The 12,105-nt window shown below is 64.2% G+C and overlaps 2 protein-coding genes across 2 annotated transcripts; one reads left to right on the top strand and one right to left on the bottom strand.

Moving 5' to 3' along the window:
* Positions 1–287: 287 nt before the first annotated feature.
* On the top strand, positions 288–1,224 carry LOC131275835 (oxytocin-neurophysin 1-like). The gene is made up of 3 exons (XM_058287388.1): positions 288–416; positions 767–968; positions 1,088–1,224. Exons 1-3 carry the CDS (start codon positions 288–290, stop codon positions 1,141–1,143), a joined length of 387 nt encoding a protein of 128 aa, XP_058143371.1. The 3' UTR covers positions 1,144–1,224.
* Positions 1,225–6,166: 4,942 nt separating this feature from the next.
* AVP (arginine vasopressin) lies at positions 6,167–7,997 on the bottom strand. The gene is made up of 3 exons (XM_058287389.1): positions 7,878–7,997; positions 6,484–6,685; positions 6,167–6,339 (listed from the first exon to the last, which is right to left on the bottom strand). The coding sequence occupies exons 1-3, from the start codon at positions 7,995–7,997 to the stop codon at positions 6,167–6,169; spliced, it is 495 nt and encodes a 164-aa protein (XP_058143372.1).
* Positions 7,998–12,105: the final 4,108 nt, after the last annotated feature.

Raw genomic sequence — 12,105 nt, forward strand, 5'->3', positions numbered from 1 at the left:
CGAGGCCCGCTCCACCGCCCTGTCACGCTCTGCGGGCGCACCACAGCCTCCGGCCTTCCCGCAGCCCCAGCATCTGCGCGGGCCTCAGCCCACGCGCTGACCTTGCCCCCGCCTGCCTCCTGCAAATGAGGGGGCGCGCCGGGGGGGGCGCAGAGCCTGACCCCAGCGCCCCGCCGTGACCAGCCGTGCGGCCGCCCTCTTAGCCCGGCCGGGCCGGCGCGGCCCCGCGCATAAAAGGCCTGGCCGAGCCCCGCGCACAGCCGCCCCGCACCCAGCGCGCCCGCACCATGGCCGGCCCCCGCGTCGCCTGCTGCCTGCTGGCGCTCCTGGCGCTCCTGGCGCTGGGCTCCGCCTGCTACCTCCAGAACTGCCCCCTGGGCGGCAAGAGGGCGGCGCGGGACCTCGACGTGCGCCAGGTGAGCGGCCAGGCCCCGCGCCCAGCGCGCGGTGGGCCGCGGGGCCCCGGGACGCAGGGTCTCTCCCCCGCCCAGGCCCCGCCCCACCCGCGCCCTGGCCCGGGCTTCGCTGGGAACCAGAGTTTGGGGACGGCGACTCACCCCGGGGACAGCCTGGGGACCGCCCAGCGCCACCGCGGCCAGAGCCCGCATGGGGGATGCTCGACCCCTCCCCCGGCGTGGGGTCGCCCTGAGTCCCCGAGCCCCCGCGTCACGGCCCCGCTGCCCACCTGCCCCGCAAGCCCTCCCGACTGGCGCCCGGGCCACGCGCGCGCCCCCGGCACCGGCCTGACCCCTGCCCTGGCCCCCAGTGCCTGCCCTGCGGCCCCGGGGGCAGAGGGCGCTGCTTCGGGCCCGGCATCTGCTGCGCCGCCGAGCTGGGCTGCTTCGTGGGCACGGCCGAGGCGCTGCGCTGCCAGGACGAGAGCCGCCTGCCGTCGCCCTGCCAGTCGGGCCCGCAGCCGTGCGGGAGCGGGGGCCGCTGCGCCGCGCCCGGCATCTGCTGCAGCCCGGGTGAGCCCCGCGGCCCGCGGGCCGGGCCGAGGCCGGGCGGGGTGGGGGCGGGGGCGGGGGCGGGGGCGCGCGGCGGGGGCGCGCGGCGGGGGCGCCCTGACCCTCCTCTCTCCTTCCAGACGGCTGCCGCACGCACCCTGCCTGCGACCCCGACGCCGCCTTTTCCCAGCTCTGAGCCGGGTCAGCACTGGACGCCGCGGGAGCGCTGCCCCCGCTCCCCCCACCCCGCAAGGATGAAAATCAAATAAAGCAGATCCCCCCGAACCGGCTCGCCGCGTAGCTGTGGGCAGGGAGGGCGCTGGGAGGGGGCGGCGCCCAGCAGCGCCTGCGGCCCAGGGTCACGCGCAGTCGCGGCTGGAACTGGAGCCAGCCTCAGGGGAGGTGAAGTGGTTAGGGTCCCCGGGTGCGGACAGGGGCCGAGGGGGAGGGCGCTGCCCCCACCCCAGTCCCCCAGGGCGGGGAGGGCCCACATGGCCTCCAGGGCCGCCTGCTGAGGGCAGGCTGAGGAGGAGGCACTTCCACGGTCGGGAGTGGACGGAGGGTCCGAGCTGGCTGGGGGGCCCCTGTCCTGGAGGCTGACCTCCCTGCCCCTGGGAGGAGGCTGGAGCCCCACAGTGGCCTTCCTGGAAGGAGGGGGAGCACGGGGACGTGGCGCGGCAATGGGGCAGCGGGCAGCGAAGGGCCGGGCAAGACTCCAAGAGGCGGCTGCTCAGAGCAGGCCCCAGGTGGTGACTGGCCATCAGGGGAGGAGCCCAGCTGGGGCGGCCGCACGTCGGGGTCTGTCACCCGGGCGGCCGCCTGCACGTTAACATTGTTTCAGAGCAGAAAGGGGAAGGGAAGTTCCCGTGCTGTGTAGACGCGCCGGGCGGTGTCCTGCGGCTGTCGCAGGGCTGCTGCGCCCGGCGCCCCGTCCCCCTCGGCCTGGAGGGGCCCCCTGGGGTGATCTGGTCTGCCCAGACTTCAAGGCCAAGCTGCCCGTGCCCGCCCGGGAGGCGGGGCCAAGAGAGGGCCAGGCAGGGGCGGCCTCAAAGGTCCAGAGGAAGGGGCCCAGACTTGGCCTCCAGCGGGAACGGGGCTGGGAAGCGCTGCCCGGGCTCCTGGGAGGCGAGCGCCCAACCCCGTGCCCAGGCAGGCGGGGTCCCCGGGCGCAGGGCGGCAGGTTGGGGCTGCACAGCAGGAGGTGGAGGCGGAGCCCAGGTGGTGCCCGGGGAGGGTCAAGCTGCAGGGCCTGGGCGAGTAGTTCTTATTCTCTCTCTCAAGCTTGACTCCAGGCATCGCGGAAACCTCTGCCAGGTCATGGGCTAATCCCCAAGAGCACAGATGGGGATTTAGTCACCTCACAGGATGGAATAAAGTCTCCACAGAGTAGTTTGGGGGAAGCGGATGTGGCCCAATGGACAGTGTCCACCTGCCATATGGACGGTCCAGGATTCAAACCCTGGGTGCCCTGACCCATGTGGAGTGGCCCACGCACAGTGCTGATACGCACAATGAGTGCCATGCCATGCAGGGGTGTCCCCTGCATAGGGGAGCCCCACATGCAAGGAGTGCCCCCCACAAGGATATCCACCCCATGTGAAAAAAGCCCAGCCTGCCTAGGAGTGGCACCACACACACGGAGAGCTGACACAGGAAGATGATGCCACAAAAAAGAGATGCGGTTTCCTAGTTCCACCAGATTATGCAAGCAGGTTCATAGGAACACACAGAAATGGACAGAGAGAGCAGACAACGAGGGGGGGGGTGTAATGGGGGGAAGGGAAGATAAATTTTTAAAAAGTAGTTGGAAAAGCCACTCCACTACTGAATGCAGCTTCAACGACTGACAATGGCAAACCCTGGGGAGTGGGGAGAGTCTGTAAAACTTTAAAGGAGGCAGGGGAGAGACGCGTCAGGACGTAAGGCTTGGTGAGGAGAACATATCCCTTACGCCAAAAGCACCATCCTTGTAAGAAATACTTGGTAAAATATGACTACGTCAAAACTAAAAGCATTGATTGTCAAAAATCCTGTGAAAGATTAAAAAGACAGGCTACAGACTGAGAGGAAGTATTTGCAAATCATAAATATAACAAAGGTGTCATATCTCGGTAATATAAAAAAGCCTCAAAACCATTAAAAATATTAAAAAATTAAATAATTAAAATTAAAAAACATTAAAAATAAACCTAAACAATTCAATTAGAAAATGGGAAAAAGACAGGAACAGATATTTCACTAAATTGGAGAGAGAGTTGGCAAATATGGACAAGAGAACAATGTTCAACCTCCCTAAGATGAGGAAAGCCACTTAAGACCACAGCGAGTTCTCACTGCACACCTGTCGGAAGAGCTTTTTAACTCTTTAATCATTTTTGATTAAAGGATGAAAATTTAAATTGCTGTTGCGAGGAACGGAGCAGCCTCCCCTGCTCTGCTGGGGTAGTAAAGGGGTCAGCCACCTGGGAAGAGTTGGCAGCTTCTGATAACCTAATCGTACACTTATCCTACAGCCCAGCAATCCCACACCCGGGCACTGAGCCTGGGTAAATTAAATGTGCATGGACACACGTGTGAGTGTACACTGTGCTATGGAAGCTCTACTTGTAACAATAAAAACTGGAGAAAACCAAATGGATGTAGAATTTTTAGTTATCTTGACTGTGAAAGTGTGGAAATGGGCAGATGTTGTAGAACAGGAACTTAGCAGAGGTGAGGACGACGGAGCAAGAGACCACTCAGTAAACGCCCCAGAGACGTGGGTTCTGGACGCAAGTCTGGTTTATTCAGGAAGTGCTATAGCCTTTAGACGCTGCTAGCAAGCATGTCTATAGCTGATTGGCTATGCTAATTCAGCGAGGCTGGTAGGCTCGTTTGCCCTTGTTGCTGGGGGAGGAGGCAGGTGCAGGGGCAGACCCGCATGCTTTTGCCTCAGGCTTCGGCGCCGTCTTTAGAGTGTTCCCCAAAGCGTGTGCTTGCCCGAGAGTTTTCTCGTCTGACAATGTACCGAGCGGCTGCGCTAGTTACATGGGCTGCTCGCCTGACTTAACCTCATTTCCCCCTTTCCTTTTAATTCAGGAAGCGAGGTGCAGAGCCGAAATTGTAAAGCGAGTGGGCCAAGGTGACTGTGCCTGTCTTAGGTTGTCCTCCTCTGAGGATCGTACCCGTCACTGGCTACCAGTCAAGCTCTGTGGCAACATTATTGACGATTTTTAGTTCTGCAGCTTTTGCAGAACAGCAAGACTGAATATATTTGCGTTGTGTGATAGGGCTTCTGCATTGCCTTCTTCTGTTTCTAGAGCACTTACCGTTGCCTGCTGAACAATTGCTAAGGCTTTAATATCCTTTCACATGTTGCGCAATTGAAGTATTACACATCTGAGACAAAGCACACCGGTAATAAAGGCACTTCCAACGATAGCAAAGGTAACAAGGTTGGAGAGGGAGAAGAAGGCACGTAATTTATTGAGAACCTCAGTGGATAGAGTGGCATTTAAAGCTATTGCTCGGGTGTTGTTAATGGTGGTGATAGAATGGGTAAGTTGTGTGGTGAAGTTTAGGAATTCATTGTTACAATTGGTAGAGATGACAGTAAAACATTACAGCGAGTATGATTAACACGGTTGGTTTATAAATGGATTGTGGCTGAAAGGGTTAGTCTAGGGATGTAAACGTCAATTGAATGAAAGCTAGAGAATTATCAGGGACAGAACAACATCGTGAACCCAGAGGTGAATGTGGATTGTGGATCACAGCACACACGCAAGAACGCTCTTCTATGAACTAGAACAAACGTACGTCACTGGCACTAGGTGTGAGAGCATGGCGGTGCACGGGGACAGTGCAGGTAACGTAGCTCATGCACTGAGGCACCAGCAATATCACAATATCCTCGCATCAGTGCCCAAGAAGGTGCTGCATTAATAAATAATAAGGCATGTATGAGAAACAGCCCAGGTGCACCCTGTAGACCTCGGTCAATGGACTATTCCGAGGATGTGCTTCCCACATCTGCAACAGTGTTGCACAACAACGCAGCCTGTGGAGGAGGGAGGCAGGTGGGAATGCTGCAGTCGTGATAGTGGCTTTGTAAGTTCTCCAGTGCAGTTGACTGAACAAACGACGGTTCCCTCCAGACTCATCATCAGTAAAGAAGGAGCTGGAAGTACCAAGCCCACAGGGGGAATACTCTCTCCTTGAGAAAGCACATCTCACATGGTCACGTGCTGTATGGTTCCGTTTATTTAACATCCTGAAATAACAAAGTATAGCAAATTCTAGAGAACGCAAACCAAGTCAGTGTGGTTCAGGGAGGGAAGGGAAGGGCAGGAGGCGTGCGGCACCAGGCGGCCCTCGTGGAGGAGGCGGCGCTGCCTGAGCCGGGGTGGCAGATGCCCCTCGAGGGCGACAGAATGGCACGGACTGGACTTCCGGTCATCGAGGTGGCCTCGTGAGCCACCAGGTCGTGGCCCCTCACGAAGCCTGAGGCTCCAAGCGGAGGGAGAACAGCCGCCTTTCTAAGCCGAGGAAAGCGTTCAGAGGCCCCGACTGTGGGCGAGTGCCGAAGGAAGGAAAGCCAGTTGGAAGGGGGGGCCCTGGGCCCTGGCCGCCCTCCAGCCCCTCCCTGGCTCCCCGCAGAGCCGCCCGCGCCCCAGGGCGGGTCAGGGAGGCAGGTCAGGGACGCAGAGGGTCCTGGGCACGGCCGGGCACAGCATGTCTGTCTGTCTGGTCGCGGCCTGAGGGACCTCACCAGGACCCTGGTCTCGGGCGCACCGTCCCAGCACTTGCCCCGAATGGAAGGCGGCCCTTTCCTCAGCACCATGGAGCTCCCGAGTGCTGGCAGCGCATGTCCAGGGGTCCCCCGAGGAGCAGAGCAGGGGCGCGTGGTGTCCGCACCTGCTCCCGCCGCGTTCGACACAGGAGCCCCGAGTGGCTCTGCCCCGGCCGGCAGGAGGGATGATTCGACCTGTGTGTCTGTCCCTCCCGTGCCCCCTGCCCACCACTGTGGCCCCCCGCCCTCCCTGTGTTCCAGCCTCAGCCTGAGGACCCCCAGCCCACCCCCTCCAGGCTCCTCTCAGCCTCCGCCCACGACTCTCTGTCTGGGGACAGGCCCCAGGGGGGGTCCGTGTCCCCAGGCCCCTCTACACCCCAAGAAAGAGACAGCAGCGGCAGGTGCGAGTCACAGGTTTATTAGGGGGGGCTGCGGGCAGGAAGGGGGCTCAGTAGACGCCGGGCTCAGGGGCGGGCTCGGGGGCCCCCGCCAGCTGCACCAGCCGCAGCAGCAGGGCCCCGGCGGGCCCGTCCAGCTGGGTCGCGTTGCTCAGGTCCCCCGCGCCTCCGCGAGGCCGAAAGCCCGTGGCCTCGCGGCACTCGGACGCCACCACGCAGCTCTCTGCAGGGAAAAGAGTTGAGTGCGTGGGCGTGGGGCTCCCGGGGTGGGGGCGTCAAGCAGGCCTCGCCCTCCCCCGCCGGGGCTAGCCCTGGGCCCGGACACCGCGGCCTCCGCGCCCCTTGCCCGTCCCCCCAGCCCGCGTACCATCGCTGCAGCAGATGCCGGGCGCGGCGCAGCGGCCCCCGCTCCCGCACGGCTGCGGGCCCGACTGGCAGGGCGACGGCAGGCGGCTCTCGTCCTGGCAGCGCAGCGCCTCGGCCGTGCCCACGAAGCAGCCCAGCTCGGCGGCGCAGCAGATGCTGGGCCCGAAGCAGCGCCCTCTGCCCGCGGGGCCGCAGGGCAGGCACTGGGGGCCAGGGGAGGGGTCAGGGTCAGGCCCGGTGGGGGGGCGGGGCTCAGGGTCAGTGGAGAGGCCTGCGGGGCAGGTGGCAGCGGGGGCCCCTGGGGCTGGGGGTCCCTGCCCGGCTGAGCTGGGGCAGGGTCGGGCGAGATGGGGCGGGGAAGCTTGGCCCACGGTGCTGTGGTCTGGCCCCTGACGGGTTAAGCCTGGACTGGGAAGCGGCCAGGTTCCTGGGCCCCAGCTGACCGGGCCAGCGCTCCCTGCAGCAGCCTCCCTGCCGCTGGGGACGGGACTAGAGGGGCGTCCTCCCCAGCCCCGCCCCCTAGCACAGACCCTCCACGCTGACCCCAGCCCGCCCTTCCCCAGCCTGTCCTCAGCACGCCCGTCCACCCGGCACAGCAGCTGCCCCTGCGACTCGTCCAGAGCCCCAGCCCCCCTCCCCCTGGACCTGCCTCCCCTCGGGACAGGCCAGCGGACCCAGGGCAACGCCCCTCCCCAGCTGGGGGCCCTGCCTGGGGCGCCGACCCCCAACTCACCCCCTGTGGAAGCCCGGTGGGCGGCAGGGACCTGACCCCGGAGGAGGGATGGGCTCTGGCCGGCTCAGGACCCCCGGGAGCCGCGCAGGGAGGGGCTGGCCCCGTGCCTGCCCACCTGCCGGCTCGACGTGCTCACCAGCCCCAGACAGAGCCCCCGTGGCCAGGGCAGAGGGGACCGAGGAACGCACCCCACGGGCTTCGTCAGCTCTGCTGAAAGTGCACTAAGAGGGCCGGCCTGACGGGCAGCGTGAAAGACGTGGGCTAGGTATCCGGCAGGACTGCCTTGCGGCATTTCCTGCGCGCAGCACCTCTAATCGGGACAGCTCGGAGCAATGGACACCTTCAGGAGGGGGCCGAGGGCCGCGGCCGCGGCGGGGACAGGCTGCCGGGCACAGACGCTGGCAGGAAGGCGCCGCCGCTGCCACCCAGGCCTCAGCCCGGCCGCTGCGCAGAGCGCTCCCCCGCTCGCCCCTGACCCCATACCTGCACCCCCTGTGCCTGGGGACAGCACCCGGCCACCTCCTGCCCCGGCTCCGCTCCCCCGCCCCAGCCCAGCCCAGCCCCTCTCCCTTGGGGTCCCCAGCTGCCTTCTCCCACCACCGCCCGGCCCCCGGGGTGGCCTCTGGGCGCTGCCCCTCCTGGCAGCCCCTGGGCTCTTGTACCTGTCTCAGCTCCAGGTCGGCTGCGGCCCTCCTGCCGCCCCTCGGGCAGTTCTGGAAGTAGCAGGCGGACGTGAGGGCCAGCAGGCCGAGGACGCAGGCGGGCAGCGCGCTGTCGGGCATCCTGGCGCAGCGGCGCGGCCTCGGTGCTGTCCGCGGGCTCCCAGCCTGCCTCCTCGGCCGCCTATTTATGTCGGCAGGTGTCCCCTGGGCGTTGACGCGGCCGCCCGCCCCCCGTGTCTCCCCAGGAGCCCGCAGCCTCTGGGTCCCAGGTCACCGGCACTGATTCAGGCGTCTGGGTCGCACGTGGCCTCCCGCGTGGTGGGGGGGCTGCAGCCGGGGGCGGGGGCGGGGGCGCGTGCTCAGCCTGCGGAGGCGCTGCCGCGTGTGGCAGTGGCTCCTCGTCTCAGGGCGAATGGAAGGCCTGGTTACCTGGAGACGGGCTCTCAGCTCCTGGCACCCGCAGGAGGTGGGGTTGCCAGGCCCAGCGCCCCCAATACAGCCCCCCGGGCAGGAGTGGGCAGTGCTGGGGCCCGGGGCTGGTCAGGAGGGCTGTCCTGTGAGAGCACGAGTGACCACGAGTGGGACCTGCGGTGCCTGCCCTCGGGTCCGTGTGGCTTCTGGGGACCCTGAGACCCTCCTCCCCCAGCCTCGGCCTCCCCAGAATCGCCCACGGAGCAGGATCCAGCGGGGCCGGCCTGGGGTCTTGGGGACAGGAACGTGGCTAAGGGGTGCTCAGGAGAGAGGAGAAGCCCACCCAGGGCAGTTCAGGGGCCCTTCCCTGTGTGCTCCCCTCGTGCCCCATCTGTGGGGCTCGGACAGGCGCCTCCCGGGCCTGGGTTGGAGTGGGCTGGGGGCTCTAGGGCCGGGTTTGGGCTGGGAGGACCCTCTGCCCAGTGGCCCTGCCTGGAGGCCCCCCTGGCTCATGAGCAGGAGCCACCGATGGGCCGGGGCAAGGTCGCGGGGCCGCAGCCGCCTTCCCACGCCACTGGCCTCCGGGGCCTGGGGTCGTGGCTCGAGGGTCATGGTGGTCTCTGCCTGGACCACCGTTCTGAGACCTGCCCCCACACCTGGGGACCCCAGGCCTCACCTGTGCAGACACCTGTGCTGCTCCCAGAACCCCCTGCTCAGGACCTGCGCTGGCTGGAGCAGCCTCCCTCTGCGCTGCTGGCTGCGTCCAGGGACCCCCGGCGCCCCTCACCCCCTCCTCACCTGCTCTGAAGCTGCCCCTCCCGCCTTCCTGCTCCTGCCAGCCCGGCCCCCCCCATCGGCACCCTGACTTGCTTCAGAGACTCGTCCAGGTCCCCAGGTCCCCACTCCGATGTCGATTTCATGGAAGTTGGAGATTTGTGCAGGGGGGAGCAGGAGGGGCGCAGGGAGGGGCCGGGGTCAGCCAGCGGAAGCCAGCGGCAGAGGAGCAAGTCTGCTGGCCGCCGCAGCCCCAGCCCGGGCGCCGACTGTCAGGAGGAGAAGGCGGGGCAGCCCCTCTGCCAGCCGAGCCCAGGACCCCCCAGGCACCGCCGCACAAACCCAGACACGGGGGAGCAGCCAGGAGGTGCCTGGGGCCCCCCGCCTGCCTCTGCAGAGTCACGGGGAGGTGCGGACCCCGAGACGTGCAGGTGGCCCCGCGCGCTCCCAGCAGCCCCGGACACAGCCCTGTGCCTGGAACCTGCACCCTCAGGGCCAGCTCGCGTCCACGGTCCCCTCGGCCCCTCTGCCCCCTCCTTCTTTCCCCCAGGGCCCTACCCCTCTCACTGCTTTGCTCCTCACTCCCCCGTCTTTTTCCTGCCCCTCCCTGTCCTTGGCGCTACCTGGCCTCTCCTTGGCCCCTTCCTTGCCACTTTGGCCCGCACTCCCTCCATTCCTGCCGCTCCCTCTCTTTGCCCCCCCGTGGGCTGCAGCCTCCCCTCGGACTGCTGGTTCCCATCCCGGGGCCACGACACGCTGCCCGTCCTTTGGGCGCCTCTGCAGACTTGGTGCAGGACGGGGGCAGGCAGAGCGAGGGCCACTCCGGGCCCCTGATGCTGCGCCCCGGCCTGAGCCGAGCCTCGAGGCACCAGCAGCTCAGACCCAGTCCAGGCGCCGAGCCAGGGCGCCCCAGAGCACCCGGCTCCCCGCAGCGCGACAGCCTTTGGGGGGCTGTGTCCAGCCAGAGGAGGTCTAGGACCGAGGCACGGCGCCCCGCTCGGCCCGGGTGGGCCGCTTGGAGCCAGGCCAGTGTGGGCTGGGGGCAGACCTGCTGGCGAGCACCTAGACGTCTGTTTTGACATCATGTCGAACTTACGAGGCACTTAGGACGATAATACCAGCCCCATACGGAGAACCGCACAGACCCCGACCTCCAGGAGTCCAGACATTGGGCCGCGCTGGCCAATAACTATCTTTCTATACATTTAACTATTTTCTAAGTCTTGGAGAGTTAGGTTTACACCTCGTGCCCCTTGAACAATTAATATGTCCATGGACGTTTCCTAAGAACAAGGATATTCACCCATGTAGCCCTCTGAAGTGCAGTTATCAAATTCTAGAATTTTTAAATTGGTACAAAGCTCACTATCTCTACTTCAGCTTTTTATCTGTCCCAGTAACGTCCTTGTGGGCATTGTCTCCTCATTACTAGGTCCAGTCTAGATTCACCTTTTGCCTTCTGCTCGCCCTTTAATCTCTCCCTCTTTCTTTATATTGTGGAAACATGAATACAGCCTGAACTTTCCCAGCTCCACCGCTCCCAAACATACAATTCAAGGGGACTAATCTCCTCGAGTCCTGTGCTACCCTCAACACCACCCCTTACCAGAAGTTTCTTGTCAGCACAAAGAGAAACCCTACATGCATTCTCCTTTAAACCTCTTCCCCCCCAGTAAACTGCACTGGATGTTCTCGCTAAGGATTTGCTTATTCCAGAAATTTCCTACCTGTGGAAACCTACAGCACCGACCGCTAGGTGTCTGGCTTTTCTGCGCAACATGATGTCCTCAAGGCTTGTCCAGCGCTGGCGCCCCAGAGCCTCCTTCTGTTTCGTGGTGAAGACTGTTCCTGATGCTGGCCAGCTGCTCCGGCTCCTGGAGGCCCTCCTGCCGGGCCGGGGCGGCGCCCACTCGGGGCTCCTGTGGTGAACACGGCGGGAGCAGGTGCAGACACCACGTGCCCCTGCTCTGCTCCTCGGGGGACCCCTGGACATGCGCTGCCAGCACTCGGGAGCTCCACGGGGCTGAGGAAAGGGCCGCCTTCCATTCGGGGCAAGTGCTGGGACGGTGCGCCCGAGACCAGGGTCCTGGTGAGGTCCCTCAGGCCGTGACCAGACAGACAGACACGCTGTGCCCGGCCGTGCCCAGGACCCTCTACGTCCCTGACCTGCCTCCCTGACCCGCCCTGGGGCGCGGGCGGCTCTGCGGGGAGCCAGGGAGGGGCTGGAGGGCGGCCAGGGCCCAGGGCCCCCCCTTCCAACTGGCTTTCCTTCCTTCGGCACTCGCCCGCAGCCGGGGCCTCTGAACGCTTTCCTCGGCTTAGAAAGGCGGCTGTTCTCCCTCCGCTTGGAGCCTCAGGCTTCGTGAGGGGCCACGACCTGGTGGCTCACGAGGCCACCTCAATGACCGGAAGTCCAGTCTGTGCGATTCTGTCGCCCTCGAGGGGCATCTGCCACCCCCGCTCGGGCAGCGCCGCCTCCTCCTTGAGGGCCGCTTGGTGCCGCACGCCTCCTGCCCTTCCCTTCCCTCCCCGAACCACACTGACTTGGGTTTGCGTTCTCTAGAATTTGCTATACTTTGTTATTTCAGGAATGTTAAATAAACGGAACCATACAGCACGTGACCATGTGAGATGGGCTTTCTCAAGGAGAGAGTATTCCCCCTGTGGGCTTGGTACTTCCAGCTCCTTCTTTACTGATGATGAGTCTGGAGGGAACCGTCGTTTGTTCAGTCAACTCCACTGGAGAACTTACAAAGCCACCATCACGACTGCAGCATTCCCACCTGCCTCCCTCCTCCACAGGCTGCGTTGTCGCGCAACACTGTTGCAGATGATGGAAGCACATCCTCGGAATAGTGCATTGACCGAGGTCTACAGGGTGCACCCGCGCTGTTTCTCATACGTGCCTTATTATTAATGCAGCACCTTCTGGGGCACTGATGCGAGGATATTGCGATATTGCTGGTACCTCAGTGCATGAGCTACATTACCTGCACTGTCCCCGTGCACCGCCATGCTCTCACACCTTGTGCCAGGGCCGTAC

The sequence above is a fragment of the Dasypus novemcinctus genome, chromosome 24, assembly GCF_030445035.2.
Source record: "Dasypus novemcinctus isolate mDasNov1 chromosome 24, mDasNov1.1.hap2, whole genome shotgun sequence".
Lineage (NCBI taxonomy): Eukaryota > Metazoa > Chordata > Mammalia > Cingulata > Dasypodidae > Dasypus > Dasypus novemcinctus.

What these genes read in the sequence shown, in the direction of transcription:
- LOC131275835 (XM_058287388.1), top strand. Translation starts at nt 288, where the DNA reads ATGGCCGGCCCCCGCGTCGCCTGCTGCCTGCTGGCGCTCCTGGCGCTC. An exon ending in GGGACCTCGACGTGCGCCAG is followed by an intron (nt 417 to 766) that starts GTGAGCGGCCAG and finishes CCTGGCCCCCAG; the next exon opens with TGCCTGCCCTGCGGCCCCGG. An exon ending in CGGCATCTGCTGCAGCCCGG is followed by an intron (nt 969 to 1,087) that starts GTGAGCCCCGCG and finishes CTCTCCTTCCAG; the next exon opens with ACGGCTGCCGCACGCACCCT.
- AVP (XM_058287389.1), bottom strand. Translation starts at nt 7,997, where the DNA reads ATGCCCGACAGCGCGCTGCCCGCCTGCGTCCTCGGCCTGCTGGCCCTC. An exon ending in CCGACCTGGAGCTGAGACAG is followed by an intron (nt 6,686 to 7,877) that starts GTACAAGAGCCC and finishes CCTGGCCCCCAG; the next exon opens with TGCCTGCCCTGCGGCCCCGC. An exon ending in CGGCATCTGCTGCAGCGATG is followed by an intron (nt 6,340 to 6,483) that starts GTACGCGGGCTG and finishes TTTTCCCTGCAG; the next exon opens with AGAGCTGCGTGGTGGCGTCC.